At 39.8% G+C, this 17,021-nt stretch overlaps 1 protein-coding gene across 8 annotated transcripts in view; it reads left to right on the top strand.

The window, feature by feature from the left end:
- Rims1 (regulating synaptic membrane exocytosis 1) overlaps positions 1–17,021 on the top strand; it is a 492,321-nt gene that overhangs the window by 166,948 nt on the left and 308,352 nt on the right. For 6 of the 8 annotated variants that reach the window (XM_059243920.1, XM_059243921.1, XM_059243922.1 and 3 more), the window contains exon 3: positions 11,428–11,496. The exons of the other annotated variants lie outside the window; for them this stretch is intronic. In XM_059243920.1, coding sequence (XP_059099903.1) covers positions 11,428–11,496 — 69 coding nt within the window. The remainder of the gene's footprint in view (positions 1–11,427; positions 11,497–17,021) is intronic. 8 annotated transcript variants of the gene reach the window in all.

Genomic DNA, 17,021 nt, shown 5'->3' on the forward strand with positions numbered 1-17,021 from the left:
TGGGAGAAGGCTCCGTAGCTATGGAAGAATTTTGACTGACATGTTTACATGTCTGCGTCAATCGCTTTGAAAGAGGTCTCACAGACAAAGGATGGCCTATCAGCTAGGTTTTCTGAGGGCGTAGCAGGGCTTCCATTCCAGCATATCTGAAGGCATTAGCTTTGATTAAACCAAAAGTTGTACCTCCTGAAGCTGCTGCACAGGATGGAACACGGATAGATTCATTTATAAATGGCAAGGGGGAATCCTACCCACTGGTTCCTCCCGTTATTTTCTAAGAGACCGGGCAAGGATGTTAGCTGTAAATTGGGGTTCATGGCAGGTAACAGATGGTTTGCCTGAAAACTTATAGCAAAAATTGAAAATTTAAATTTTACTTTCAACACATGAGGTTTCTGGGGAACATATTGTATTCTTTAAAAAAATATGCATTAGATTCTGGAGAGATGGCTCAGTAGTTAAGAGCACTGACTGCTCTTCCATAGGATAGGTTCAATTCCCAGCACCGACATGGTGGCTCACATCCATCTACAACTCTAGTTCCAAGAGAATCTGATGCCGTCTACTACCCTCTGTTAGCTCCAAACATGCAAGTGGTTCACAGAGGTACATGTAAGCAAAACATTCATACACCAAAAAAATATGCCTTAATATTTGTTTCAGGCCAATAAATTATATAATGTATATTTCTGACAATTCTAATGATTTCTGTCATTATGTTCATTTTTTCTATGCTCTTGTACTCTGCTGCTTCCAATGACTTGAGTTCACAAATATTTTTTAAAAAACTGGAATAATGCAAATCAGTTACTCAAAAGGCTGCCTTCAACTTTATTTTAGGATATCAACATTGAAGACAACTCAAGAAAGAAAAGAATTATTAAATAATTTTCTCAAATTGCCCTAATCACTACAGGAACACTATGATTTGCATTTACATATATACATACCCAAATGTAATGTTTTATAATTTACATTGGCCTACATTAAAAAATAGAAAACAATAGTACTTTATTAAAAGCAACTCCAGGTTTCTGATTTTAGCCATTTTTTTAAAACTTGATCCTCTAATTGCAGAAATTGGTACTCTTTTTGTGCTTCTCATTGAGTTTTAAGAGTCTTTGAATTGGCTCATTGGATATGAGCACTTACTAGAGTGTTATTTCTGAGAAGGGCCATTGTGAGACTCAACAAATTCCAGTTAAATCTTTAGTGAACCATGGAGTTTTCAGTTTCCCGTTTGCTTGAAATTTGATAATCAGACACCTAAACTCTGTGACAATCTGTCCTCCATGGTGAGAATGCGTGTCCTGTCTTAGATATGATAATATTTTAGTGATGAATGACAGTGGGCTACATATGGATCCTGCAAGTGCCTTTGGGGTTGGGGAGATAGCTCAGATGGTTAAATTCATGAGGACCTTGGTTTGATCTACAGAATCCACGTGAAGAGGCCAGGCATGGGACATGTGCTTGTAAACCAAACACTGGAAGAGGGGACAGAGGGGACTTGGAGCTCACATACTAGCTAGTCCATCTTAGTTGGTCAACTCCAGACCAGTGAGAGAGCTGGTCTTATAAAGCAAGACAGGTGGCTTAGAGAGAGCACAGTAGTTAAGAAAGCTTTCATTGACAACAAGAATTTGGAATGCAGCACCTAAATCAACCCCTTATATCTCCAGCTTCAGGGGCTCTGATGTTTTCTTCTGGCCCCTGGAAAACTGTATGTATGTTCTCACACACTCACACATACACACATATACATACATTTTTTTTCAAATAATAACATATTTTTAAAATCTGAAGGCAGATGGCTCATGATGAACCACATATATCCAAGATTGTCCTCTCACCTCTGTATGTCTACACACATGCGAGTGCGCGCACACGCACACACACACACACTACCTTCATTTGACTCTATAAGCATGTAGTCCTTGACCAGTGCTTGAGGAGAGCTTACATCTAATGGGAAAGGTTTTCCCAGTGAGAGCCTTTCATATAAACAGCCACATTAGTGGCAGAGTACGGTCTTTCCTTCCAGGGTTTTGCCTTTGCTGGGCTTAGCCAAACTAGACTCTGCTCCCATTTGCTCTAATGCTGTAACATTCTCCGGAGCCCTGAGCCTGCAGCATATTGCCCCTTAAAGTTGACAGGACTGCTTTTTCTATTCATCGGGGACTTTCAGCAAGATGTAGGCTAAATGTTGCTGTCTCAAGAGTTAGATGATAGATTTTATTTGTCCACGTTCATAGAATGCAGAACACAAAACAGAAAAAAAATATATGTCTGAGGGAAAAACAAAACAAAACAAAACAAAAAGTAGCCATCTTTTTTGGAGTATATATATAGCATCACGAGGAAGGAACTGGGCTGAGGAGATACAATGAGTCAGTAGTCTGCTGGAAAGTTAAAAATAATAATAATGAAAGTGATATTAGCATAGCAAAGTTATTCTAAATACCTTCTAAATATTATTTATGAGAACAGCGAGTTTATTGCTCATGGCTAAGATGAGGCAGTTTGAGTTTTTACTGGAATGAAAATATCCCAGAAAGCAGTCCCTGAAATGGTGTAAACACTTTGACCTGCTAGCCTGATGCTGTGCTCATCATGGCTGTCATCTAGGTCATCGGCAAGTGAGCCAAGAAAGAAATTGTGTAGCTGCCGTGAAAAGGGCGTGAAGGGCCTACAGGATGGCTCAGTGGGTGAAACATTTTTAAGCCTGGTCATGTAACTTCAGTCTCTGGAACCCGCTTAAAGGTGGAAGGAGAGAAAAACCTCCACAAAGGTGTCCTCTGACCTCCACATATTCACAGTGGCTTGTGTCCCACACACCCGTCAAGTGCCCTCTGCTCACCATGAAAGTATTGACAACAAAAGGTGAGTGAAGACTGGAACCTAGGGAAGGGACAGTAGGGTGGACTGCGGCTTCTGCAGAGGACTCAGGATGTGTTAGAAGCAAAGGCTGAGCCACAACAGGCCTATACCTACACCCACACCAGACTTCCACACAGGGAGGATGTGGATCCAGAGAACATTACCTTGGATGGGGGATCCAGAATCAAGATAAAGTATTTAGGAAACAAGAATATATGAATACCAGCAGCCCAAATTGCATAAGGGACACACACATACACACACACACACACACACACATACACACATACATGCACACGCACATGCACACGCACACATACACGCACGCACACATGCACTCTCACACCAGGAATCTGCTTGACGAGGGATGGAAAGGTCGAGAGAATAAGAGAAAATGATTGATTGATCAAATGTTTCTTAACCAGATAGGAATCAGCCTCACACACTCCAAGTCTGTGTCTGGGAATGGACCCCTTCCGCCAGTTTGATGTAAGGGCCGAAAGGACTTCATTACAGAGGACAGCTCTGGCATCTAATTATAATTTATTTGAATATAGCGCAGTTAAACAGCAGCAAAACAGTGGGCATTCTAATAGCATTAGGAAGTCGGGAAGTGTGTATCTTAATAGATACAACTATAGCTGTAGAAGGCTGACCAGCAAAGAATGGTCTCCCAAATTGTTCATTTACGTAATCCTGGGATATAGGATAGAGCTGACTAACACCACAAAAGAAAATATGTGCCTACCTCACTCCGAAGGCCTAAGGGCTCTTTGATATAATGTTTGCTAAAGATATATAGCCTTTGTTTTGGGGATAAATAGTAAGAAAGTTTTAAAAGGAATATTAAAGGATAATTAAGGACATGGAATATATGAAGTCATAATTTCTCAGGACTGTCCTTATTGATCCTTGCTCTCTATTTTTAGCAGTTTCTTCTGCTCCTTCAGTTTCATTTTTTTTGAGAAAGTGCTTACTTCCTGCTAGGGATATTGAATTAGGTTCCATGCACAGTGAGTAAGTGTGTACTGCTCCTGTGTCAGCTACCTTGTTGGTTTGAGCCTTCCTACCTAAGTGAGGAGTCCACGCTGAAGGCATGTTCAAAAACGCTGAGAAAAATCCTGGGCTGGACTTTCCAAACTTAGAGATTCTTCCGGGGGAAAAAAACAAAGGAGTGTGTTTAAAGATAAAATACTGATCAAGATTTTGCAAAATTCCTATTGTTTTGCCTAGGGGTGTTCTGGAGTACAGTTTTGTGTAAGCAATGGCTATGGTCAACTTCTGGGTTTTTTTCTTTTCCCTTCACTTCCCTTTCCTCCCCTCCCTCCCTCCCTCCCTCCCTCCCTCCCTCCCTCCCTCCCTTCCTCCTTCCTTCACTGTTTTTCTCTATTGTTAAGAATCTGTCTTGATTGAGAAGTTTCAGGTCAGAAGGATGGAACTTCACATTATCCTTCTGTTTCATGTCAGAACTCCCTTCTTGAGACTACGAACTCTGCAGCTATGAGTTCATCTCTCTGGTTGTGGTCCCCGTCTAACTTTCACTTCTCAGCTACATTTGTTTGTAAGATTGCTTGAATGTGAGCTGAACAAGGATGACACCAAGGGGCCTTCCCAAGTGGATGGGGGAAAAGCCTAGGAGGCCTCAACCCCACACAAAGGACTATAGGTGACTGAAGAAAGCTGGGAGTCAGAAATGTAATCTTCCCCAGAGAAGCGCAAACCAATTGGTTGCCCGGTGCGAAATGGGCAGCCCTGAAAATATACATACAAATAATATTATATGGCCTTAGAAGTTTATGTTTAGGAATATATGCATGTAAATATACATTTATGTATTCAATAACAATTAATGAAAAAAGAGGCCATGAATATGAAATAGAGCAGGGAGGGGTATATGGAAGGGTTTGGAGGGAAGAAAGGGAAGGGAGAAATATAATTATATTTATAATCTCAAACAAGAGAGAGAGAGAGAGAGAGAGAGAGAGAGAGAGAGAGAGAGAGAGAGAGAGTACTAATATTCAGCTTGTACTAATCCTCCAATATTTAGTGTAATATTTGTCCATAGCTTCTTTCCTTGCCTTTTGGCTACTGACCAGTCTCCCTAGTGTAGGACACTCATGGTCCAGATCTATTGTCTAGAGTATAGGCTGCTGTATGGTTGGTTCACAGTCTACTCACACACTCTTCACTCCTTCCATATTACGTTGTCACTCTGGTGCTTAGCCCCAGGCTAGGAAAGAGAAGATTCTTCTTGTGGCATCCAGAGTATGTCTGACTGCTTTGAGGATTCCTTCTTGCTTCTCTGTCTCACACTGAGTAACCTTCAGCATCCCCTGTGGGGGTGGAGGCTAACTGTCTTCTTATGGGACTTTGATAGCAGCTTTTTAGGAGGCCTTAGGGAACTTGACATTTCAAAGTGATCTGCTGTAAAACATCTTCTTCCCAACCACTGGAATACAGTCTGTCAGCACTCTTTTTACTGGCCATTTCTCCAGTGACAATGGCATTAGGTCTTCCTCTTTCTTTGGGAGGAGGTTTAGCTATGTAGCCCAGGCTGGCCTAGAATTCTCCTGTCCTTAGCTTCCCAAATACTGGGGTTATTGGCATCTACTATAACGAAGTCTTCTGAGACATTCATCTGTCCCCAGTGGATACAGTTGTCAGGCCCCCTCATCTTATGGAACGGGAGTATGAGAACAATCCCCTGGACATCCCCACTTCCTCTGGAAGTCCCTTCCTTCTGGGCCCCTCCTTCCTCTTCATTACTTCCCTCTGACAGAGGCCAGAAACTGGTCTGGCTTCTTTTGTATTTGCTTGTAGGAGGAATAGTACCTGCTTTGCCCTTGTCCTTGGATGTTTTAGTTTCTTTACTCAAGGCAATATCCTTGTAATGCATTCAAGACTGAGACAAGAATGAAGGATGGCACACTGCTTTCCCAGCAATGCTGATGTTTATTGTGTGTTTGGAGGCGCTGTTATAACTCCTTTGAAACAGAGGCCAAGAAACGTTAAGACACTTCTCGGAGGTCACTGAGTAGTAAGCGGCAGAGCCTAAATTTAAGTCTGGGCAGGCTGGTGACAGAGACTGTACTCTAAATCCTGCCCCTTAAGGCTGCTAAGATAAGATGCCTGATAGTGATTTGTGGTATTTTAAGGCATGTAAAATGAGATGCCTAGCTGTGATTTGTGGAAGCAGGATCCTAGGGTATTAGGCTGTGGACCTTTGAGAACAAGCCTGAGAGAAGTCCTTATACAGAGTGGAACTAGAGTTTACAGTGCTGTGAGTCTCCTTTAAGACTTTAAGACTTTCTTATCTGCTGTAAAAGAGAGGCGAGCACTTACCACAGGGAGTGGAAGAGTCCAGGTTTATATTCTATCTAAATTAAAAGTTTATTGAAACATATCATCTTTTTCATCAACCTTGTTCTTTGTGCTAATTAACCAATAATTGGATAAATCTATAAAGTATCCCATAAGTTAGTGCACACTGAGCTGTTTATTTAGTTTAGTATATTAGATGGTCAGAAAGGGTTCTTAAATGATGCTGACATATTAGAGTACATATAAGAAAGGTGTGAATAAAAGAATAAATTTATATTCTTTCACAAGCCATGATAAATCTCCTAGAATGCAATTTGTTGGTAAGATAGAAGTATACTAGTTGAATTTTAAGATGTTAAAATTACTTGAATTCCCATATCATGTATTAATTATACAACAAAAATGTCCATAGATCTACTTGAAAGAGATACTAATCTTGGCAATAGAAAAATTAAGTTAAAGTTGTTCTAATTAGTAGAGGGACATTAAGAGATTAAAAGAATAGTGGTATTGAAGAAGCATAGGCCACAGCATGCCCCAAAAGGCCAAAGATCAACATGTTACATGTAACTTCCAAAGTACATGTACCTCTCCAAAAAACTTAAAATTAATGTTCAGATTTCCTATAGTTACATATTCCAGTGTAATGTTCATATCATTGATAAAACCCTAAGAACTGCAACATATGCACTAAAAAATTCTCTGAAATTTTATCCTTGAAATCATCTGAAATATAATCAATTATGTTATCAAATGAAACAAACGTTCTTTCACTGCTTTCTAAAAGGGGGAAGAAAGAGAGAGGGAGAGAGAGAGAACATAGTTGGAAAACATCTGTAAACCCAGCATTCAAGGAACAGAAACAAGAGAATCATCACATTTGAGGCAAAGTTGGTTTATATAGGAAATTCCAGAGAGGCTAGGGCTCTAAAGAGACCCTATCTCAAAATATCAAAACAAAACAAAACCCCTACATACCGAAAAAGAATGTACCAGAGTTTTGTGAATGTTATAACAGATTGGCATCAAGGACAGAAGATAAATAATCCAAATCAAGTCTAGTTTTGTGAAACAGTGCGTATAATTAGGGTTGTTTACAGGACTTGTGTGAAGGATTACTCACAGGAGCATGGGAAACTTATGGTCAACTACATCAGTGAAAGAATATTCTTCCCACAGCCTCTTTGAGGAAGGGTTTGGCTAGTGAACTCCTCCTAGCAGCCTTTATCTGCAGGCTTCACTCATGGTACTAGTTAACTGTCTCTTTGGAGATAGAATGGACTTTGGGACACCTTTCCTTTTTTTGTAATAGGAAGTTAATGGGTCTCATCAGCTAATCACGGGTGCTGACAATTCAAGCCGGAAATGGTTCTATTCTGCTAGAACAAAATATTCCGTCTACAACACTTGCCCTTACTCCAATTCTTACAGTCTTCCCTTCTGTGATACCCGCTCATTCTTGGATGGATTGGTAAAGATGTTTGATGTAGGAATGAATATTCAGTGCATTCATGGGGGTCAGGAGAGGTAGGCATGTGCATACCACAGCACACGTGTGGAGATCAGAAGACAGTCTCGAGTGTGGATCCTTGCTGTCAAGGTTGTTTGAGGCTTGATCTCTCTGCTGTTTACTGCTGCTTAGGCAGACTAAGATGGCCTGTGAGATACAGAGATTCTCCTGTTTCTGCCTCAGATCTCACTGCAGACTCACACCAGTGTACCTGGTTTGACATAGGTCCTGGACATTTGAAATCAGGTATCCATGTTCATGCTGCAAACAGTTGACCCACTGAGCCATCTTTCCACCCTGGGGAAATGTTTGGAGTGAGATTCAGTTCAGCTACACAAGGTATACACCACTAGACTAGAGAGTTAATCTAGCAAGCCATTTATGCCCACCTGCTGTGTGGAGGGCAAGAATAGTGGATTGTGTTCTTATCTGAAAGTTAAGAAAACAGTTCAGGTGGAAGCTAGAAATTACACCAGGTTTCATTCTGAACCTGACCTGAATCCTAACCATCCTCAAAATTGGTCTGGCTCCTGTCTCTAAATAGTCCTCTAGTCACTTCGTTCTTTAGCACAAGTGGAGACTCTTTCCTCTGTACTTTTTTCCTCCTCATGTTTCACGAACACAAATATGTACTGTAGTTTATATGGACATCTTTGTGCTGTGGTCATTTTCAATATGAAAATCTAGAGGTTACATCTGAAAGACTAATTTAGTTTTTTTGTTGGTGGTGGTGGTGTTTTTTTTTTTTTTTTTTTTTTTTTTTGTACTCCTGTAATTCTCATCCCAAAACCAAACACACAAATAAGCACCCACCAGACATAGTGACTTTCATTTTTAATCCCAAAACTTGGGGGTTTGAGGTAACATGTGATCTTACAGCCTAGGGTAGTGAGACCACAGTGAGACCCAGTTTATAATGAAAGAAAGGAAGGGAAGGAGGGAGGGAGGGAAGGAGGGAGGGAGGGCAAAGTGCATGGGTAGCAGGGAGGAGAAAGAAGAAAAGAAAACAGGATCAATAGGTCCTTGATTTTTGTGGAGAACTATTACTTTTGATGAGTGACCCCCAAACTCAGTTTCTGTAGAATTTCATAGGCACAAATTTGAATTCTTTTTTAACAAGACAACCTGGGCACAAATGAAGGCTGCAGTGAACAATGAAGTCTGGCCATTTACTCAGTGTTTTTGCATCTCTCAGGATGGCTTGGTTTTGCTCATAAGGACATGTAGTCAGTTTTCTTCTAGTTACTGTGACAAAACTCCCCATTCATGCAACTTAGGGCAGAAAGAGTTTATTTCAGCTCACAATTCCAGGTTGCTGTCCATCACTTCAGGGAAGAAACAGCAGGGGGAGGTTGAGCATGCTGTATTACATCTTCAGTCGGAAAGAAGCAACAGGTTCATGCCTGCCAGTTCTCAGCTAACTCTTTTCTTTTCATTAGGTCCAGGGCTCATCCAGTCCATGAAATGGTATCACTCATGCTAGGCTGAGACTTCCCACATCAATCAATGTAATCAAGATGAACACCCTCAGACATGCCAACCTGATATAGATAGCCCCTCACTGAAACTCTTCCCAGGTGATTCTACCTTGTGCCAAGTTAATTAAAATTAAGAATTATAGGACATATGCAGTTAATGGCTTCAAATGGGGTACATTTCGTTTTTTATGAAGAACAAATGAACTTTAGATTTTTTTTTTGCTTTAATAGCTAGTGTTGCATAAGAAAAGAACATGGAGATTTAAGAAAAGCATTGCATTTTTGGTTTTGTGTTTTTACTTATTTATTTTGATGTGTGTGTGTGTGTGTGTGTGTGTGTGTGTGTGTGTGTGTGTGTTGTATGTGTGAGTGGGTGGGTATATAGGCGCATATATGATTTTGGTGATTGGTTTTTGCCTTCTACCTTGTTGAAACAGTTTCTCTCTTGCTGTTTCTGTTGCCATATGGCATCCTAGTTCATACTAGTTGAACCATGAGCTTCCTCCTAGAGATGCTCCTGATTTCACATCTTACTTCATCACAGGAGTGCTGGAATTACAGGCAAGGACCACATCTAGCTTTTTGCATTAGTTCCAGGGATCCAGCCTGGTCAGATTTATGTGGCAAGTGCTTTTATCTGCCAAGACTCTATCCAGCTATTAAGTATTTGGTTACATTTATTATTTATTTTAGTATTTATTTGGTATTTTATAATAAATTGTAACTCATCAACATAAAATACTTTTGTATCAAGTCTATAAATCTATCAATTTAGAAAATAATTTAGTTTCTTTTTTATTATAATACTTTGATTTCATACACATACTTAGGAGAATTTTAGTACTTTTCATTTGCCATTACCCTCTCGAACCCCCTCCCTCTTTCAATAAGGAAATGAATTAAGACCTACAAAAAGTTGTAGTGGAATGTCAGACTGGATAGTGATATATATTACATTTACCACATCCTGTAAATGTAGTTAAGAAACAATGAATCATGAACTGTTTCAAAGAGTAGTCAGTCCAGCCCTGGAGTGTTAGAGAGGGATGTGAGAACTGAAAAATTCACAGAGTTCTTGGGGCTCCAGTTTATGTGAGTGTTAAGGAACTTCATTTGTTTGTTTGTTTGTTTGTTTTATCCTTTTCAGTAAATGTACAGGCAAGAAATCTTTCACAGGGCCTGGGTGCAATAAACTCAGATTCTTTGGCTTGTAACTGTCACAGAGATAACCTATCTAGGAAGGGTTAAAGGCTCTGAGATTATATAATTGATTAGGCAAACGTGTGTGTGTGTGTGTGTGTGTGTGTGTGTGTGTGTGTGTGTGTGTATGTGTATATATATATAAAGAAAACCAGCAGTAACAAGCACCAAAAACAGCAGAGACTGTTTCTTGCACGTTAGGAACAAGAGCCTCCTAGGTATAAGTGGTTTGTCTTCCCAGGTAAAGGTCACAAGTTCCTACTGCAGAAGTCCACTCTTGTGTCTTTACTTGTGCAGAACTGACTACATTTGCAGTGCACTGTAGAACTGTAGAACATAAAGTGACATTTCTTCCAAACTCTTTTCTCATGACCTCATAGACTAGTAAGATACTTACTAGAGTCCTGTGATACTGAATATTAAATTCACAGGGAAACCCCTTGATTCTCTTAAAACAAAAACAAAAACAAAAAATGTCAAGCTGCTCATGGTGACTCACACCTGTAATCCTAGTATTCAAGAGGCTGAGGCAGGAGGATTGTCATAAATCTGAGGCCAGTTTGGGTTACATAGTGAGTCCTAGCGCAGCCTGGGCTTCAGAATATCTGTCTCAAAAATAAATAATATATAAATAATGAACAAACCAAAAGTACAATTAAGCTGTGATCTTATAGAATTCATACTGAAAGACTTCAGAGCATGATTCCTGAAACTGGTCTTTCTCTCCATTACTTTCTGTTTGAAAAAATTTTCACTCCTCACTTTTGGAATTCCCAGACTGGCCTAAGAAAGATTCAGCAGAGCCTGGTCGTTACACTGGTCTTTTCAGAGCTGACCCTTATCTTAATCATTTAAATAAAATTCCATGAGGGAGGGACTCCGAGATCACAGAGGGGAAATGAGAGGTGACAAGTGTCTTGCTTACCTGCTTTGCTGAACAGAGTTGAGCCATCTTAGCCCTGCTCAGATCTAGCAGCTTGCTGAGCATCTGGTTATCTCCAGCTGACTGAGTCTGTCTTCTTCTCCCTTGCCTTACAGGAACATTTTCAGATGTGTCTGTGTTCCCAGAAAGCCAAGCAGCGAAGAGGGAGGCCCAGAAAGAAACTGGTATTTCCTCTCCTTCCTGCTTTGGTCTGCTTTTTAAAGTTTTGTGTGCCCCCCTGCAAAATACTTCTGGAATGATTGTCCACAAAACAGTGGGTCCATTCAGAGGAGTCCTGTGTGTCTTGTATCTTCCAAATGCCACCCAAGTCTTGCAAATACACAGTTATGACAAAAACAGAAATTCTGGAAGTCTGTCTTGCTTCATAGACTATATTGAAACATCACACTTTGACCAGAAAATACTTTAACTATAGCAGTACTACTTGCCCTCTCTGTCTCTGTCATATGACCTGAGATATTTACATTATTAAAACTGGCCGGAAGAGGGGGAACAGCCTCCCGAGTGTTTAAAGGATTAAAATTGAGCTATTAATTGTATTGCCCATTTAAATATGGTAATGGTGATGGCCAAAGGAACCCTGATTTCCAAATGGGCTTCCTACCCACACTGTTTTCTTAATTTAATAGTTCTAATTTTAAGTGTATGGAAAACGTGGGGGGCAGGTGTGTGGTATCTACGTGGTACATAACTGTGCCATCAGTTTCTTTTCATACAGAATACATACATATATTTTTTTCATATTCTACCCAAGTGTGGCATGTTTCTACTGTGTATTTAAAACATTTCTGAATCGTATTGGTTCAGAATTGTTAAATAAAATATATTAAAAGCTAACATTGATTTCGCAGGAGGAAAATAGGATAACCATAGAACAGTGTCACTGTCCAGTTCAAAGCTTTATTAATTTGTCTCCAGAGTCCTCCAGTATTATCAACGGTGATCTTGTTGAAAATATACAGCCTGCTCAGGGAGGCAGGCAATAAGATGATCCTTTTGGATAAACGCCTGCTTGTAATTTGGGGTTTCAGCTGTTGTTGGACTCCTAGAACATGTTCCTTTGTCTTTTGGCCTCCAGCAAGGCTCTGTCTCACAGTTTTCCTGGCCTTGAGTTTGTAGTTCATGGTCTAGATGCCATTCAGTGCAACTTACAGTCTACCTCCAGATTTAACCCGTGGCTGGAAGTGTGGAGTTTGTTCTGCACCGAGTACCCCTGAGCCTTTCCCAGTGCCTCTGAGTCCCTGACCTGGTCTTTGAGTTCTTCTCATGTTGGCTGCTACCTGTTTTTTGCTTTATTTTTTGTTCTATCCCATTGGGTACTACTATTTTAGGCAAGCGGGGCTGCTTATTAGTGGCGTACTGTGTGTGCTTTTACGGATCTTTGCTTTCTGATGCTTTTTTTACCCTTCACATTCCTACTGTGTTCATGTGTGAATACTGTTCCTCCATTTTTAGTTTGATGTGTTTGTCAATTGTATCTTCTCTGAATGGCAAAGTTAGTAATGATTCTTCTCTCTTCTGAAATAATTCCAATTTTCAAATCTCCAAATATGTATTATGTTCTGTTGAAATGGCATGTGAGCAATGATTATTCTGCCTACAGGATATCTGAGACTGGTATACTTTGAATCCCAAATATTCTTGGCACAATTCTGTAAACCTATTAGCCAGTAAGTAATTATTCATTGAATGATAAATTTTCTTTTTTGTTCCAAAATACATGATGTAATTTACATCTCCTGGGGTATACAGATGTTGGTATTTATATTTTTATTTTAGTTAAGTACATGGTGGATGTATTTAAAGTATGGATATTAGGAAGTGTATAATAATTTAGAACCCTAGAGCATTTTGTATAATCTAATATTTGACCATCCCATTTAATCATTATTTTCCTTACTTGTTTTTAGCTTGGTACTTAAGATGTCTCACTGTTTAAATTGAAAGAAAAAAAAAAGAAACCCAAAAGATCAAAAACCAAACAACATAAAACACCCCACAATGAACTCTGGGATACCTCTGTTTTGTTTTTATCCATATTTTAAAGGTATCACGTACAAATCTAAATAGCAGTTGTTGCTTCCAAACTACAATGTGATATTAAAAGGGTTAATCGTGAGGCTTACCTGGAAAGCCGCAGGTCACGGAAGTCTTCAAGAATACTACAAGAAAATTTTAGTTACTCAGTTTCTGCTACCGTCATTGCTCACTCTTACTAATCAAAAGATTGTGCTTATAGTTAGCAAATGTTACATGTAGTGTATGGCCTTGGGGTGAATGCAGATTCCCTGGTAGATCAGTTGCTAAGCATGTGCAATGCCTTGGGTTTAATGCCCAGTACTGCGAAATAAATTTTTAAGGACGGGCTGGCGACTTAGGTCCTCTAGGAGGCTGCTGCTGCTTTCCTTGCTGGGTGGCAGTACTCGGTCAGCTGCCCTGCACAGCCAGCTTGGACTCTGACCCTCTGCTCACTTCGGTTCTTTCTTCGAAAACTTATGTCTGGACATAGCCAGATCGGTAGTTGGAGAAATCTAAGAATGGCTCTTTGCTCCTGGGTGTACCTCTCATTTTCTTGATCAGCATTTCAGACTGAGTAGCACACTGTACAATGAAAAGTCGCCAAGGGGGCTCAGTGCGTACATTCATCAACTTCAAGTCAAACTATTTTTCTCCTTTAATATTTTAAATATATTACCAGTAATTCTAGAAGAGATTTACAACACAGTAACATCTTCATTTTTTCCCCTGGAGGGAACCTTTGTTTTAAAAGGCAAAAACAACTGCAATCTTATATTCATTCAAATGTGCATAAATATAGTTCTTCAGTAGAGCTCTGTTGGCAGAAGCTGTAGACGTGGCTTCTACATAAGCTTTACTCAGGGTAGGAGTAGCACTCTGATTTAGGACTTTAAATATCTCAACAGACTGCTGCAATGGGGTTGCTACTTACAATGTATAGTATTTAAACGTATTCTCTTAAAACATTTAAAAACATGCAAAAATATTTATTTGTCTCAGTTTGATCTATTAATATCTTAATAATATTCCTTATTTTATTAAAAAGCTAAAAGGAGCAGTAAGACAATTCTAATCTCATGACACAAGAGTAAAGTGACCTTGATTGAGTCTAGATTTGTTTTTTCTTTACCTGTTTACATGTGATCAACTACATGTATTGTCACAGTCTTTGCTTTATTATTTTTATTATGTCCCTCTTTTTCCTCACTCCATTCTTTCCAAAACCACAAAAAGTATTTAGCTAGTGATCAGAAATATTAAAAACATCAAACAAGGCTGGAGAGATGACTCAGCAGTTAAGAACACTGGCTGTTCTTCCAGATGACCCAGAAATGAATATGAGAACTCACATGGCCACATACAACTATCTATGATCCCAGTCTCAGGGGATCTGATGTCTTCCCCTGGCCTCTTTGGGCATCTGGCTTGCATGTGATCCATAGACATATATGTAGACAAACTCACACATAAAATAATAAAATAAATTTTAAAACACAGAAGACAGCAGGATGCTCATTATTTCATTAAAAGGACCTCAAATTCTATTGGAAAAATGTATTTTAGTCATATAGGAATCTGAAATAAAAGTTCAAGTACATTCAGGCATGGTGAATGGTGTTCAGTAGAGGCAGAAGGATTGCAAGGTCAAGGCCAGCTTGAACTATAGAGAGAGATCGTGTTGCAGAAGAAGAGGAGGAGGACGAGGAAAAATAATGTAGTTCAAATACAATTAGTTTATTGTAAAGGCAAAGGAACTGTTAGAGAGATAATAAGGAAATATATTTTTAAATGGGGGAGGGGTAGCCTTAGAGTATACCAAAGATTGTATGCCTTGAAGCAATAGTACCTCATCGTTTCACAGTACTACATACAGGCTGAGAGTCAGACATGAAGGCAGCAGCAGCAATGTGCTCCCATGGAGGATGTAGGGAGACTGTTGCACATCGCTTTTCTAGCTTCTGTTGATCCCACCTGCCCCTTGCCCTGGAGAGGTAGCTCTCCAACCTCTGCCTTCGAAAGATGCTCTCTCTCTGTGTGTCTCCACACCATCTTCTCTCTGTATGTGTTGCCTCTGTGGCTAAATTTAGCCCCTGTTTAAAAGTCATAATGGTTTAAAACCCACTCTAGCAGTCTCATTTATCTTGATTAGTCTACAAAGACTGTACTTTCAAGAAATATTCCATTTTGTATTGCTGATTAGAATTCCAGCATAGTTTCTTTGGGGGCCTTCATACAAATGCATGGCGCACCTGTAAGGAAAGGGAGACAAAGCCTGACATTCAGTAGAGAAACCCAGAGGGACAAGAGTGAAACACAGTCCTCAGTTCCCCCACTAAAACAGAGAGCCTGCAGCAGCAGTATGTATTTATAAACTCCCACTAGTCATAGTGGAGGGAATATTGATTCCCTTACCTCATAACTGTTCTGCACTTCAGGCAAACAGTCTTCCATGGGTAGAGAAAGTTGTGAGACAAAGACCTACAGAGTGGTGGTGGGAGTTGGAAATTGTGGGCCACACTGAACTGAAAGGAAGGATACACGAAAGCTATAAAAGCAGTGTCTGTGATGGTACCTGCAACCATAAGAGAGCATGGAACTCAGCTGCTAGAGGTCAGTAAGAAACCATGTGACCCAACTGTGCTGAAGACACACAAAGCAAGTTGCAAACCAAGAGCCGGCCTGGGCTGAAGAGGTGGTTTAGTAGTTAAGAGCATTTGCTGCTCTTGGACAGGACAAGAGTTCCCAGCACTGAAGTCAGGGGGCTCACAGTGACCTAAACTCCAGCTCTTTCTGGCCTACATAGGCATGTACACATTTTTATGTGTGTTTTTATAATTCAGCTATTGAGTATTTCTCAGATATTTTCTTTGATTTAATTTTTATTGGTTTCGTTTTTAAGATCTAAAATCAGGATGAGTTTTCCATGAGTGTTGTAACAAATACTGAAGAATAGAATTTTGTTTTCTCAGAGTTCTGATTACTTCTATGGAAATTATATATATATATATATATATATATATATATATATATATATATATATATATATATATATCGAAAGATGATGTTTTCAAACATGGTCTGATTCTGAGATTGAGACCAAAAACTAGGAAGGTTTAAAAGGACCTGAGTTAGCCCATGCCCTTTGATTACTTGATCACTTTGATCACCATTACCTTCTCAGATGTAAAGTGCAGACACACCATCCTTATCCCTCTAAATTTTAACCCTTTCCAGCACCAATACTAAGCTCCAAATCTCACCTAAACAGCATGTAAGTGGTAGAACTTGAGGTTTAATTCTTGAAGCAAAATTCCTTGTCAGTGGTTCTGTCCCTCTGAGAGATACTGGTCTGCCATCTTGAATTTCCTTCCACTCTGAACTGTCTGCAGGTCTTGTCCTTTACACAGTCCTCTCTGTCTTCTCAGGACACTCTTCAGTCTTTTGACTCCTCAAGCAAATGTCTATGTGGTATTTCCTCCCATGTGATCTTTCATGGTCCCTGTCTCTTACTTGTTCCCTCAAGGCCACTGTCATCTCCCTATTAAAAGTGCTTCCGAATCCAGTTACGAAACAAAGAGAAAGGACCCCAGGGGATTGATCTTGCCACCAGTGTAGCTCTGGGATAGTCCTAGAAAAATAGGAAGAGGTTAGTAAATTCTCATAAAGAGAT

Source organism: Peromyscus eremicus, chromosome 16_21 (assembly GCF_949786415.1).
Source record: "Peromyscus eremicus chromosome 16_21, PerEre_H2_v1, whole genome shotgun sequence".
Classification (NCBI taxonomy): Eukaryota; Metazoa; Chordata; class Mammalia; order Rodentia; family Cricetidae; genus Peromyscus; species Peromyscus eremicus.